This window comes from Eumetopias jubatus, unplaced genomic scaffold, assembly GCF_037043125.1.
Source record: "Eumetopias jubatus isolate StellerSeaLion01/CBP00866 unplaced genomic scaffold, mEumJub1_p1.0 scaffold_4, whole genome shotgun sequence".
Classification (NCBI taxonomy): Eukaryota; Metazoa; Chordata; class Mammalia; order Carnivora; family Otariidae; genus Eumetopias; species Eumetopias jubatus.
Genome location: NW_028274810.1, coordinates 24,166,201 through 24,179,914, shown reverse-complemented (window position 1 = coordinate 24,179,914; position 13,714 = coordinate 24,166,201). Strand labels below are relative to the sequence as shown.

At 36.3% G+C, this 13,714-nt stretch overlaps 1 protein-coding gene across 2 annotated transcripts in view; it reads left to right on the top strand.

Moving 5' to 3' along the window:
• The window catches only part of SNX7 (sorting nexin 7), a 101,321-nt gene that overhangs the window by 15,187 nt on the left and 72,420 nt on the right, over nucleotides 1-13,714 (top strand). For both annotated transcript variants that reach the window (XM_028101862.2, XM_028101863.2), the window contains one exon: nucleotides 10,812-10,994. In XM_028101862.2, the coding sequence (XP_027957663.1) occupies nucleotides 10,812-10,994 (183 nt within the window). The remainder of the gene's footprint in view (nucleotides 1-10,811; nucleotides 10,995-13,714) is intronic.

Sequence of the window (13,714 nt, the reverse complement as noted above, 5' to 3'; positions counted from 1 at the left end):
GTTTATAAGTTTTTAAATGATTTTTCATTATAGAGTATTTTCATGCGTACAAAAAAATATACAGATCTTCCTTCACCTATGATGGGGTTACATCCTGGTATACCCATCGTAAATTGAAAATACTGTGAGTTGAAATGCATTTAATACACCTAACCTACCAAACGTCATAACTAGCCTAGCCTACCTTAAACATGCTCAGAATATTTACATTAGCCTACAGTTGGGCAAAATCATTTAACACAAAGCCTATTTTATAATAAAGCGGTGAATATCTCATTCACCTGAGATACTGAATTTGTTGAATACTCTCCTGAAAGTGAAAAACAGATTGATTGTATGTCTACAGCATGGTGGTAAGTGTATTGGCTGTTTACCCTCATGATCACGTGGCTAACTGGAATACTGCTGTCCAGCTTATGAAAGAGTATTGTGTTGCATATATATCGCAAGCCCAAGGAGAAGATCAAAATTCAAAATCAAAGTATGGTTTCTACCGAATGTGTGTCACTTTCTCATTAGTGTAAAGTCAAAAATCAGAAGTATTGCTGTCTGGTTAAAAAAAAAAAAAGTGGTGGGGATGTAGAAATAGAACATACTTAACAGGGTTGTGGTAAGGTTTACCTAAGATAATTCATACAAAGCCTTCAGGCAGATGATGTGTACATCACATGTATTCCTCTCTTTTTTATCCTCTCCTTAATTCTCTGTGATCCAAGGTGAGATATGACCTCTCTGCCTGACTACAGAGACTTTTTCTTTTAATATACTACATTTTGGGGGAGGTAGACAGAGGGGAATATTCTGTCAAATAGAATGATGTGAAAAATTATTATGGTTAGTATATAGCTTTGTAGTGCCCAAAACCTGAGGAAGTCCAAGTACATTCAAGGCAACAGTGTTAGAAAATAGAAATACTAGAAACAGAAAAATGGATAAATAAATTATCATATGTGCATACAAGGGTATATATCCTACATAGCCCTGGAAATTATGTCAAACAAGATTAGAGTGTTGTATGCCCCTTTATAGAACATGACACAGGCTGGCTTTTCCCCCAATCACATTTTCAACAGTGTTCCACAGAAGGCCTTTCTGATTTTTTATTATTATTATAAGCAGGCAGATTGGAAGGAGCTGTAAACCAAAACACAGCTGGTAAGTCTAAATTTAGGCCCATCAGGATGAGTGTCCCTCATAACACAGTTTCTCAAACTCCTTCCACTTTAAGTTGCTTTTTTACCAGATGTCTCTTGGTGTGCGAGTTTCTTGCGCATCAGCAAATTTTATTTGCATGGCCTTTTCATGCCACTATTCTGATTTATCACACTTCTCACATTGATTTTTTTTTCCCCTCTACTTGTAAAAAGAAAATAGCTGTTTGTGCACAGATGGTAGATACGATTTAGTATTATAAGAGTAATTCATGTTATATTTATGAGATGTTTCCAAGTAGCCTTTTAGTGGGAGATATTCAGGAAGGACACCTCTTAGAAAGGTCATCTCTCACCGTTTAACCTGTTTCTTTGGGTGTTTATCTCCTGAGTACTCAAATATTGACAGGCTATTGTTTGTTTTAAATTTCAGCGATGTATTTTATTTATTTCAGTAGTAGAACCTTGGAACCATCTAAGAGCATTAAAGGAGGGAGGCAAAAATATTTCTCAGAAATTACTGGAGTTGATTGTTAAACTGTAAGAAAATAAAGGAATGGAGCAAGGATGAAATGCAGTAATCATAATTCCTTCCTACGTTTCCACCCTTGCTTCCTTCCTTAAATTTTTATCGTGTACAACTCTACGTGTAGAAATGCTGTCAGTTTGCCAGGGCTGCCATAACAAAGTACCATAGACTAGGTGTCTGTGTCTGAAATGTCTGAAACAAGAGACATTTATTTACCTTTTTCACAGTTCTGGAAGCTAGAAGTCTGAAGTGAAGGTGTCAGTGGGTTTGGTTCCTTCTGAGAGCAGTGAGGAGGGAATCTGTTCCAGGCCTCTCAACCTGGCTTGTAGATGGCTGTCTTCTCCTTATGTTTCTTTTTTTTTTTTAATTTTATTTTATTATGTTACGTTAATCACCATACACTACATCATTAGTTTTTGATGTAGTGTTCCATGATTCATTGTTTGCGTATAACACCCAGTGCTCCATTCAATATGTGCCCCCTTTAATACCCACCACCAGGCTAACCCATCCCCCTACCCGCCTCCCCTCTAGAACCCTCAGTTTGTTTCTCCTTATGTTTCTTAACATTGTCTTCCCTCTATACATGTCTCTGTGTCCAAATTTGTTCTTTTTATAAGGAGACCAGTCATATTGCATAAGGACCCAAACCAATGGCCACATTTTGACTTAATAACCTCTGTAAAGACCCTGTCTCTAAATAAAGTCGCATTCTGAGGTATTAGGTCTCTTCATCATATGAATTTTGGAAGGACATAATTTAACCCATAACAAATGTTTGTACTAAACCAAACGTAACAACAAGGAAAACTTACACTTAATTTGTAAGTGATTGTATCAATAAACTTCAATATCATGCTAACACAATTCTAATGTCCATTAATTTCAGTAAAGTCATTTAAGTGGTTTCTCTCTTGATGGATGTGTTGGTTTGGAATAAAGGTAGAAGACAGTGACTTCTTGCAATAATTTGGCTTCGCTATTATACATGTTCACATCTGGGCTTGAAACCATCCCAGGATTTTTGGTGTGTGTGTGCCTGTGTGTCTTCACTATGCTAGCTATAAGAAAGGTATTCAGTGTTATTTAAGAAGTCGAAATTTACCACACAGATCATTTCCCTTCTGCTTTAATCTCTTGAAGAAAGAAAATGAAATGGTGTACTTTCATTGTCTAAAAGATCAGAAGATAATGGACATCTATCCAAATGCTAAGAATGAATGAATGTATAAATAAAGTTCAGGGGTGGGGGTGGGGAGAGAGAAAAGAGAGAGAGATAACTAACAGGAGGAAGAAGCACATGTTATTGTGGAGGTGAGACCTTTGTTTGGAAAGAACAAATTTTAATGATCCATTTCTCCTGAAAAGCATCCACCACAAAAGGTTAAATGGAGGGCTTTTTTGGTTAATTGCTTCTTTGGATCTTCTCAAACACTTATTTTCTTCTCTTATTCATGTCCAAATGTAAATCTTTTAAGCATTGTCATTATATTTTCTTTCCCTTTTTTTGAAGTGAATATAAAACTCTTTGGATAGTCAGTTTTATTGAGATTTTAAGAATGTTTTTGAGTGATTCATAGTAATTTAAATCCTTCTACTGAATTCTTGGATGTTGCTAAATTTCAGCTTGTAATTTTCTCCCTTTGCTTGATGTTGAAGCATATTTTTGACACCACACTATGCTCATTGGAATTGTGAGCCTTTGTAAATTCATGCAGATCTTTCCCGCTCCTCAAAAGGATGCATTTTAAGCAGAAGAAATAGAATGCTAAATTATGTAGTAGGTATAAGAAGTGGGTTGTGGTGAGTTAAGAGGGTGACTACAAAGAATACCAAAGCACATGGTTGTGTGCAGTGTCAGGGAAATTTAAAGTACATTTGCCTGTCAAATTAAAATTTGTCAGCTTAAAAAGCTACTACAGGAACACCCCTCCCCATCTGAAAGTCGAGCATTCCAATGAAACCTTTTGTAAGCTGAAATGGCATAAAATGGCATACCATTAATCTATATGGAACATTTTTTTGAACATTCCCAGACCCAAAACACAGCCTCTCCTAGGCTTTTCTGACACCTTAGGACACATTTTGCTAATGGATGCACAAAATAAATGGGGATAAAGCACAGATGTTCACAGACACAGTTCAAGCTGTGGAGTTTGATGCCAGGATGCTGAGTGTAGTTCCTGGGGAAGGAGCTTGGTATCGCCACTCTTACTGCTTGGGGTGCACTCCGCCTCTCTAAGGGCTTGCTGCAGAGCCGTTGTTGAACACTATTTTTGCTTTTCATCTTTTTCCGTAAGAGTGAAAATCTTTGGATTGCAAAAACAGATACTTATGTAGTGAAGTGGCTATACTATATACAATATATACTATACGGAGAGATATTTTTGTAACGCTGACTGCATATTCACTTGGAACCTCTAAATTACGTTTTTAATGGCTCCTTAGTGTTCCATTGTGTTAGCATTCCATAATTTATCTTGATAATCCAATTTCCATGTGATTCCAAACATTTTAAAATTTCCTATTTAATTATGCAACTTTGATGAGTTAAGAAAAAAAAAATCAAATGTAATCCAAGGTCCTTTGCCCAAATGGCCCTAGACAATTGTTTTAACTTATAAGAGTAGTTCTTACTGCCTTGGAACATATTATACATGGTGTTGACACTAACAATTTTAATATTTTCCTCAATAGATGTTTATTTTAGAATATGTGGAAATGCAGAAACTCATAGAAAGATATTAAACTCAAAAGCAATCCCAGCACCTGGAATAACTTCTGTTAACTTTTTTGGTATAGCTTATAAGTTTGTGTCCCCTGTCTCTCTCTGACACTTTTTCTCTCCTACCCTCTCTGTCTTACACACATATAAACTCACATACACACATAAGAATCTAATTGTACACAATTTTTATATCCTGTTATTTTCTTTTAATAACATACTGTGACCCTGTTTCCAACACACTGTATTCTAAGCTCCTTCTAGAATATTACTTTTAAGATTACTTCTAGAATATCACATGGATAGACTTTATTGTAACCTATCAATAGGGATATACCATGATTTATTTGGCTAAACTTTCATTGCAAGACATTTATTGTCTCTGTTTTTGTGTCTCATTAATACAGCTGTTACCTGTCTTCTATTCCTTGGTCTAAATCATGCCTAAATGTTTTTCCTTTCACAAATCATTTTGTAATCACAATAACCTGAATCTTCTTAATTTAAACAGCCATTGTTGTTCTTCTCTTCAACTGGTGTGTCCTACCATAATATCTCTTGCATTATTGCATTGAGGGGTTACCAAATTCTATATTATAGTTCACATAACTAACTTTTTGTGTGGGATAAACCTTGAGAATAGTGCTCTGGATATTACTGATGCTTCACAAGAATTTAAGTTGATTTGTTTTGAGGGGAAAAATAAGTCAGTTTTATGATTTCAATCTTTTTTTTCATTCCTAGTACTACAAAAGCATTCCTTTTCTTAAAATATCATGGTTTTGCTACATTTTTCTATATTAATACATTTAGAAGTTGTCCTGTCTTAGCCTTTGAGATGGGAGAGATTTTGCAGATTTTCAACTCCAGATCCTCAGTTTAACCTTGAAAGGCTGAATTAATTGTTCAAAGTTACCTGCTTAGTTAGTGGCAGAGAAGGGACTGGAACCCAGTTTTGGGCCTCCTTTGTAATGATTTTTTTTTTTTTTTCATTTAGGACTGGCTAAACTCTGTTGCTAAGTTATGATGGACTTTGTTGCCAAATTCATCTTTAAGTGTGTTGGTTAAATTTAATCTGTTCATAACAACAGACAAAATTTTAATTCTGACATCTGTATTCTTAATTTTGGAGGGAAAAAAGTGGTATCTAAAAGAGAAAGCAGAGAGTTGGAAACAAGTCATTATTACTACTGAAGAAATAACTCAAATGTTATATTGGTATTGTTAGTTTTATCTTTGCATATGAATAAAATATTACTTGTAGAATTTACTGCATATTATCCTTTGTTTCATTTAAAAATTTTTATTAAAAAAAATAACATGCAGCCCTTTCTTTAGAAACAAACTATTGAAAATGCCTGAGGAGACAGTATGTCCAAGGAAGTAGCCAGTGGGATTGGGGCTGAGGAGGGAACCCGTATGGCTGTGAGTGAGAATGACTCCCTTGGCTCATGAGATCAGGACTGAGGAGAGAGTTAGCCTGGTTGGGAGATTGGTTACATGTAGGGGGATTGAACATATTAATAAATATCTTCAGGATACTGGGAGCCAGGCTTCTCTCTGCTGGAGAAAAGAGTTACAAATATGGAAAGAGGTAAGGCCGGAACAGTCAAATGGTGTCAAATTGTAATTGGAGGTATCAGTGTGAACTCATTTTTTATTTAATATCTATCTGTGTATATCTGGATCCAGATGTGTATGTGCATGTGTGTGTATGTGTGTGTGTATTATACTTATATTTCCTATCATTCGCATCTTGGTTTCCAAATTCCAGTTTCCTCTAGAAGGAACCAGAGCTCTTTGGAGACATGTCTGATTCCATAGCTGGGTCAGGGAAAATATGATAAACCTGAAACATCTTATTCTGCCAAGTTATGTTGTGTAAAGTGCTCAAGGAATAATGAAGACAAATCAAAAACACACAGGTGCCACTAGGGGGTCCCACTATCAGGTCTTGAACACTTAACAACATCAAAATAAATTGTGATATTAATGGATTGTAACCTATTGAATAACATAGGAATCTGTGAGTCTATACTTGTATAATTAATTGACTAAGTAAATAAATACTCTTTATTCTCTTTAGTAGGAAACCTACTGATAATGTCAAAATTGAAAAAAAAAATGAAGCAATACATATGTTATTTTGAAATAAGGAATGTAACAAGGAACAAAAACAGCTAATAGAGTTCTGCATTTGTTTCTGAGGAGCGTGAACTGAGAACAGCAATTCTGGAGCAGAGGAAGCTGTTTTTAAATTTTAATTTGTTTTATTTTAAGCTTTGTAGAATTATTTGACTTCTAAAAACTATAAATATACTTTTTATTTTGAAGTAATTTCAAACTGGGAGAAAAGTTGCAAGAATACCACAAAGAACCTAGATTTCCCAATGACTGCCATTTCACAATTTTTCCTTTCTCTCTCTCTCTCTCTGTGTTAGTTGAGTAAATTGGAGACATGATGTTTTATTAATCCTGACTAGGTCTGCATGTATTTTATGAAAACAGGGACACTCTTCTACCAAATTACAGTATACATATCCAAATCAGGAAACTAATATTGACACAATACTACATTCTAATCTACAGACCCTTTTAGATTTCTCTAGTTGTCCCAATAACATAGTTTAGAGAGAAAAAACAAAGGTTCTCCTCCTTTGGTATGGAATCCAATTCAAGATCACATGTTGTATTTAGCTATTATGTCTCTTTGGTCTTCTTCAGTCTGGAACAGTTGCTAATCTTCCTTTTTTCCATCATAGGAATTGCATTTTTGAAGCTATTTTACAGGCAATGTCTCTTCCCCTCAAACATATACAGTACCTGTATTTTTCTTCTGATCAGTATAATTATACTACCATTTTTAGTTAAATTCAGGATTAAGAACAATTTATTTTTATTCACAGTCAAGCCATATAGTGAATTAGGATTACATTTTCATTCTTGTACATCTTTTGCTTTCTTGAGAGTTCATCATTCATTTATTCCTTCATTCATTCTTTTCCTCTATTTCTTTATGCCTCGCTCTTGCTTTCTCTCCATCTTGGCTTTCTCTGCACCCATCTCAATTCATCTACAAAATCTAACATGGCTGCATAATATTCCATTGTATATATATATACCACATCTTCTTTATCCGTTCATCTGTCGAAGGACATCTTGGCTCTTTCCACAGTTTGGCTATTGTGGACATTGCAGCCATCAAAAGGAATGAAATCTTGCCATTTGCAACGACGTGGATGGACCTGGAGGGTATTATGCTGAGCGAAACAAGTCAATCAGAGAAAGACATGTATCATATGACCTCACTGATATGAGGAATTCTTAATCTCAGGAAACAAACTGAGGGTTGCTGGAGTGATGGGGAGTGGGAGGCATGGGGTGGCTTGTGATGGACATTGGGGAGGGTATGTGCTATGGTGAGCACTGTGAATTGTGCAAGACTGTTGAATCACAGATTTGTACCTCTGAAACAAATAATACAATATATGTTAAAAAAAAAAAGGGAAAAATGAAGGGGGGGAAATCAGAGGGGGAGACGAACCATAAGAGATGATGGACTCTGAGAAACAAACTGAGGGTTCTAGAGGGGAGGGGGGTGGAGGGATGGGTTATCCTGGTGATGGGTATTAAAGAGGGCATGTTCTGCATGGAGCACTGGGTGTTATACGCAAAGAATGAATCATGGAACACTACATCAAAAACTAATGATGTAATGTATGGTGATTAACATAACATAATAAATTTAAAAAAAGACAGTGAAAAAAAAATCTAACACGGCATGCTTCCTCTCATTATGTTTAAACATATGTATTCTGTCACCTGCCTCTCTCCCTCTTCCTCATTCTCTTTTCTCTTCTTTCTTTCTCTTTCTTTCTTTCTTTCTTTCTTTCTTTCTTTCTTTCTTTCTTTCTTTCTTTCTTTTTCTTTCTTTCTTTCTTTCTTTCTTTCTTTCTTTCTTTTCTTTCTTTCTTTCTTTCTCTTTCTTTCTTTCTTTCTCTTTCTTTCTTTCTTTCTTTCTTTCTTTCTTTCTTTCTTTCTTCCTTCCTTCCTTCCTTCCTTCCTTCCTTCCTTCCTTCCTTCCTTCCTTCCTTCCTTTCTTTCTTTCTTCTTTCCTTTCTTCTTTCTTTCCCTTCTTCCCTCCCTCCCTCTCTCCCTTCCTTCCTTCATTTCCTCTCTCTTTTTTTTCTTTTTCTCCTTCCTTTGCTTACTCCGCTGTGTCTTTCCTTCTGTCCCTCCTTTCTTCTTCCCTCTCTCCCTTTATTCTTTCTCCCTCTTCATCTCCTTGCCTCCCTGGTGACTCTGTCTTCCTGACCAGGTCTACATAGGTTGTTCCCTAGTTCTGCTGCAAAGCTGTCAACCTGGAACATTCCTTCACAATCACTTGAAGAATTTCTTCTGGTTCTCTTTTCTGTTGAATCTGCTGTTTTTAGATTCTGTTACTTCTTCTTTTTTTTTAAGATTTATTTATTTATTTTGAAGGGCAGGGGAGGAGCAGAGGGAGAGGGAGAGAGAGAATCTCAAACAGACTCCCTGCTGAGCTCAGAGCCCTATGCTGGGCTTGATCCCACAACCCTGAGATCATGACCTGAGCCAAAACCAAGAGTTGGATGCTCAACTGACTGAGCCACCCAGGTGCCCCCTAGACCCTATTTCTTCTTGCTCTATGCCCTTATTTTGGCAAGTTAAAGAAGCTTTCAAAGAATGGGTTCAAGGGAAGTCAGTTTTTGGAATCTTTTCTATCTGAAATGGCTTTAATCTACGTGTATACTTGAATGACAATTTGCCTGGCTATATAGAGTTCTAGGTAGAAGATACTCTCTCAAAATGTGGAAGATATTTTATTGTCATTTAGTTTCCTGTGTTACCATTGAGAAATATGGAGCCATTCTGATTCCTGAGATTCCTATTGTATTTTACCTGTTTATATTCTCTCTGGAAGCTATGAAATGTCATGGTAATGGATGGTTGCAGGAGCACATCCCACCCCACCACTGCCTCATTCATTTTGAAGAGGTGTGAGAGGCCCTATCAACCTGGAAACCCTTCAGTTCAAAGCACATTTTCCTTCTTCATTTTATGGAGTTAGTTTTATTAAGGTACTGCCTGCCTGGATCCTTTAATTTTTAAAATTTTTAATTTTTAAAACACCTTCTCCTTTTCCATCTCTTGTTCTTTTAATTCAACTTAGTTCTTGACTTCTAGCTTTCAAACTTCCTGTTGAGTTCTTATCTTATTATCATATTTCAGTTTTCATGAGCCTCCCTTTTTATTGTCTTGCTGCTGTTCTCTGAATTTGTTAAGAATATAACTCCTGTTTTTATTCACGAATTAGATATCGTTCTTATCTCTGATGACTTTCTCTGTTTTTTGTAAGCGTTCTGTTCTCTAACTGCTTCCTGTCTTCTGTTTGTGAGTCTTTCACATCAGAGGCTTTCTGCGTATTTAGATATTTTGTAGTCTCTACATCAGGTAATAAAAAGTGGAGTAGATATTCAGCATGTATGGTAGGGGCTTCACAGCAGGGTGATTATGCAGAGACCTGGCTAATTCATCAGGGACTGCAGCTGTTAGTTTTTACTCAGAATGGTGAGGTGAGAGGAACCCTCTGAAGAGCACTGTGTGGAATTTTGCACATTGCTGCCAGCATCCTTGTGGCCAGATGAGGGCTGGCTATCTTCCCATCTAGTCTATAGGACTTTCCCTTGCTCTTTCTTCCTCCATTCTGCCTGGCAACCTTGAGTTCAGAGACACTCCAGAAAGTAAACTTCCAGTTTTCTGCAAAACTGGGAAAGAATTGTCACCTGATGGCATGGGGTAGGTGAGGGAATCTGAGGTACTAACTCTCCCTCTCTCTCTCTCTCTCTTTTTTTTTTTTTTTTTTTGGTTTTTATTAGCTCTTCAGCCAGTCCTCTGGTTTTAGCTCTACCAGCACTCTGTGTCCATGGGTTTCTGTTGCCTGTAATTTTCAAGTCACTCTGGGATTCTCTCTTATAAACGTGCCTTCTAAGTTTACCATCATCTCCTAGGTTTATTGTTCAGCTTTCTCTGTGCTGCTCTTTCACTTACCCCTCAACGATCAGATTTCCAGTTTCCAAAAAGTTGTTACTTTTGTTTGCTTAGTCTCCTTCTCTCTCTCTCTCTTTTATTACCTTGAGGCTTTATGCCTTTTTATGCCTTTTTGTCTTGTTTTGTTTTAATTTGTTTCTTTGCTGTCATTTTTAAAGTGGGATTTTAAGAGGAAACAGATAAAAATACATGTTCAACATACCATATTTAACCATGAGTCCAATCATCCTTTTTGTTCTTGACATATTTCATTAGTCTTCATGGTTTCTAAGAAAAAAGAGGATTTTAAATTATTTCTTCTATAGATACTAATTTTTGAATGTGTTTAATTCCTTAGGATGCCTCACTGATGGACATGAATTCCTTCAGCCCTATGATGCCAACATCCCCTCTGTCAATGATAAATCAAGTCAAGTTTGAAGATGAGCCAGATTTGAAAGATCTCTTCATTACAGTTGATGAACCTGAAAGCCATGTTACTACAATTGAAACTTTCATTACATACAGGATTATTACTAAGGTAAATTTTTAATGAATACAGTTGCTCTTTGAACTTTTGGAAGTGCTTTTTGTTCACTATGACTTTCAACAGTAGAGAATCTTAGCTGAATTGACTTTTTTTTTTTTTCAACCATTTTGGGTAAGACAATGCATCTGATCTATCCTTCCCTTGTTCTGTATGAAATCAGTGAAATTCAAATTACAACAGTCACTCATCTTTTAGCAGTTATGCATCTTGAAAGAGGAACATTTAGTTTCTAGTTTCAAAAATTATGAAGAAATATCTTAGGAAAAGAAGAGCTTCAGTTTGCTAATAAAGAAAACTATTTAAAAACTTGATATAATATATATATACAGATATATATATAATATATATAATGTAGCATATCTCTGAAGATTATAAAATATAATTTCATTTGTTTTCCAAATAAGAGCAAGTGGCCGCTTTATTAGATACTGTTAGTTGTCCAATAATTCAAAGGCAGAGTAAATCTAGAATCAAATCTTCTTAATCCTAGGAGAAGACCCTGTAAAAAGACAGTTTACTTCTGACAGAATAAAACAACCAAATAGTATAACTGGGTTTTTTTAAAATCCTTTATGTAACAGCAGCCTTTAAGAATTATATTCATAAGTTGTAACATTTTCTTTTCTTTTTTTTTTTTTTAAAGATTTTATTTGAGAGAGAGAGAGCCCGAGTGGGGAGAAGGGGCAGAGGGAAAGGGAGAAGCAGTCTCCCCGCTGAGCAGGGAGCCTACCCGGGCTTGATCCCAGGACCCTGGGATCATGACCTGAGCTGAAAGCAGATGCTTAACCATCTGAGCCACCCAGGTGTCCCTATAATATTTTCTTTATGAAGCCCCACGCTAATCTCTTTTGTTGTACATCTCTTTTATAGCTGAAAAGGGTTTGGACCATCTTCCTGTAATCACTTCTTCCAATGCAAATTCCACCTTGCTGCTAGTTATATTTCATAAAAATATATTGATCTCTTCGCTCAGATTCTTAAAATCCTTCCTCGGTTCCTCATTTCCTATAGAACAAAGTACAAATTCCTTTGAATGACATACAAAGAACTTCTCAGTCTGATGCCGGCTTACCATATAAGACTCATCTCCTACCTCCCCATTTTTAATACTCCTGCTCTCCACTCAACTAGAACTATTTTTGTTATCTGAATACTCTAGGATATTTCTTTTTTTTATAAGATTTTATTTATTTATTTGAGAGAGAGAGAGCCAGAGAGAGAGAGAGCAGGAGTGGAGTGGAGGGGCAGAGGCAGAAGCAGGCTCTCCACTGAGCAGGGAGCCCGATGTGGGGCTCGATCCCAGGACCCTGAGACCATGACCTGAGCCGAGGGCAGACGCTTAACCGACTGAGCCACCCAGGTGCCCCTCTAGGGTATTTCTTACTCTCATGACTTGGCATATATTTTTCCTTGTTTGCTATGTCCTTCCTCTTCTAGAGGAAGAATAAACTACTGTTTATTTTTCAGCAACTCAAAATGATGCCTGCTCCCCTGTCTCCCTGGCACCTGCAGGCTCAAGTTCTCTTTCTTTCTTCTGTTTTCTCATGTTGTCCTAATTGGATTCTTAAAGAATGTAAAACACTGGAGTCAATATAGCAAAGAAATTAAAGGTCTATATTTAATCCTTCTAAGCCTCAGGGTTTTTTTTTTTTTTTAATCTATAAAACAGAAATGATAATCGAATCTGGTTCTGTAGAGTTGCTGTAAGAATTGATTTAGGATCGGTAATCAATGCAAAACACTTAGCAAAATGCCTGTCACATAATATATGTTCAGTACTCACCTATCTGTATGTGTTTATTTGTATTTATTCCTAACAAGTCTGTGAGCTTCCTAAGGAAGGTAATTGTATCTTAAGTTATCCATATTTCCAAACACAATCCTTACGATATAGTAAGTAAGCAATTTAACTTTTTGGTGAATGGATGAGTGAAGAAATTTGTGATATCATGCTTATATCAAGAGGCTGTAGAGCAAGACAGCATGGAATTGAATCTTGATGACTTCCCTTTCTTGCTATGTATCTTGGGCAATTTAATTAACCTCTCTATGCTTAGTTTCCTCAGTTATAAATAAGATAACAGTACTAACCTTGTAGGGTCTTTGTGAATATTTAATGTGTTTATACAGACATACTGCTAAGAACAGAACCAGATTTCTCCTGGTATTACTATTTTAATTATAAGTACCCGTTGTTATCTTTCTTCCTAGCAAAGAATTTGTGTAACTGACTAATTTTCCTATCATTATTAGTTTCTCTTAGAAAGACACTTTTTTATAAGCCACCCTGTGAATTTTATTCTTTTTTTTTTTTTAAAGATTTTATTTATTTATTTGAGAGAGAGAGAGAATGAGAGATAGAGAGCACGAGAGGGGGGAGGGTCCGAGGGAGAAGCAGACTCCCCGCCGAGCCGGGAGCCCGATGCGGGACTCGATCCCGGGACTCCAGGATCATGACCTGAGCCGAAGGCAGTCGCTCAACCAACTGAGCCATCCAGGCGCCCTGTGAATTTTATTCTAATCACTGACATATAATTCTGATGAGTTACTCAAATTTCCATCATACTTTAAATGTATTGTTCTCGTTGTAGTAGTAGCAGTGATATTACAGTGTGTTTAACTAATATTTATTGTGTGATTATTTTGTGCCAGGCAGTGTTCTAACCACTTTATACATACTAACTTATTTAAAGCTTAACAATGATCCTAGG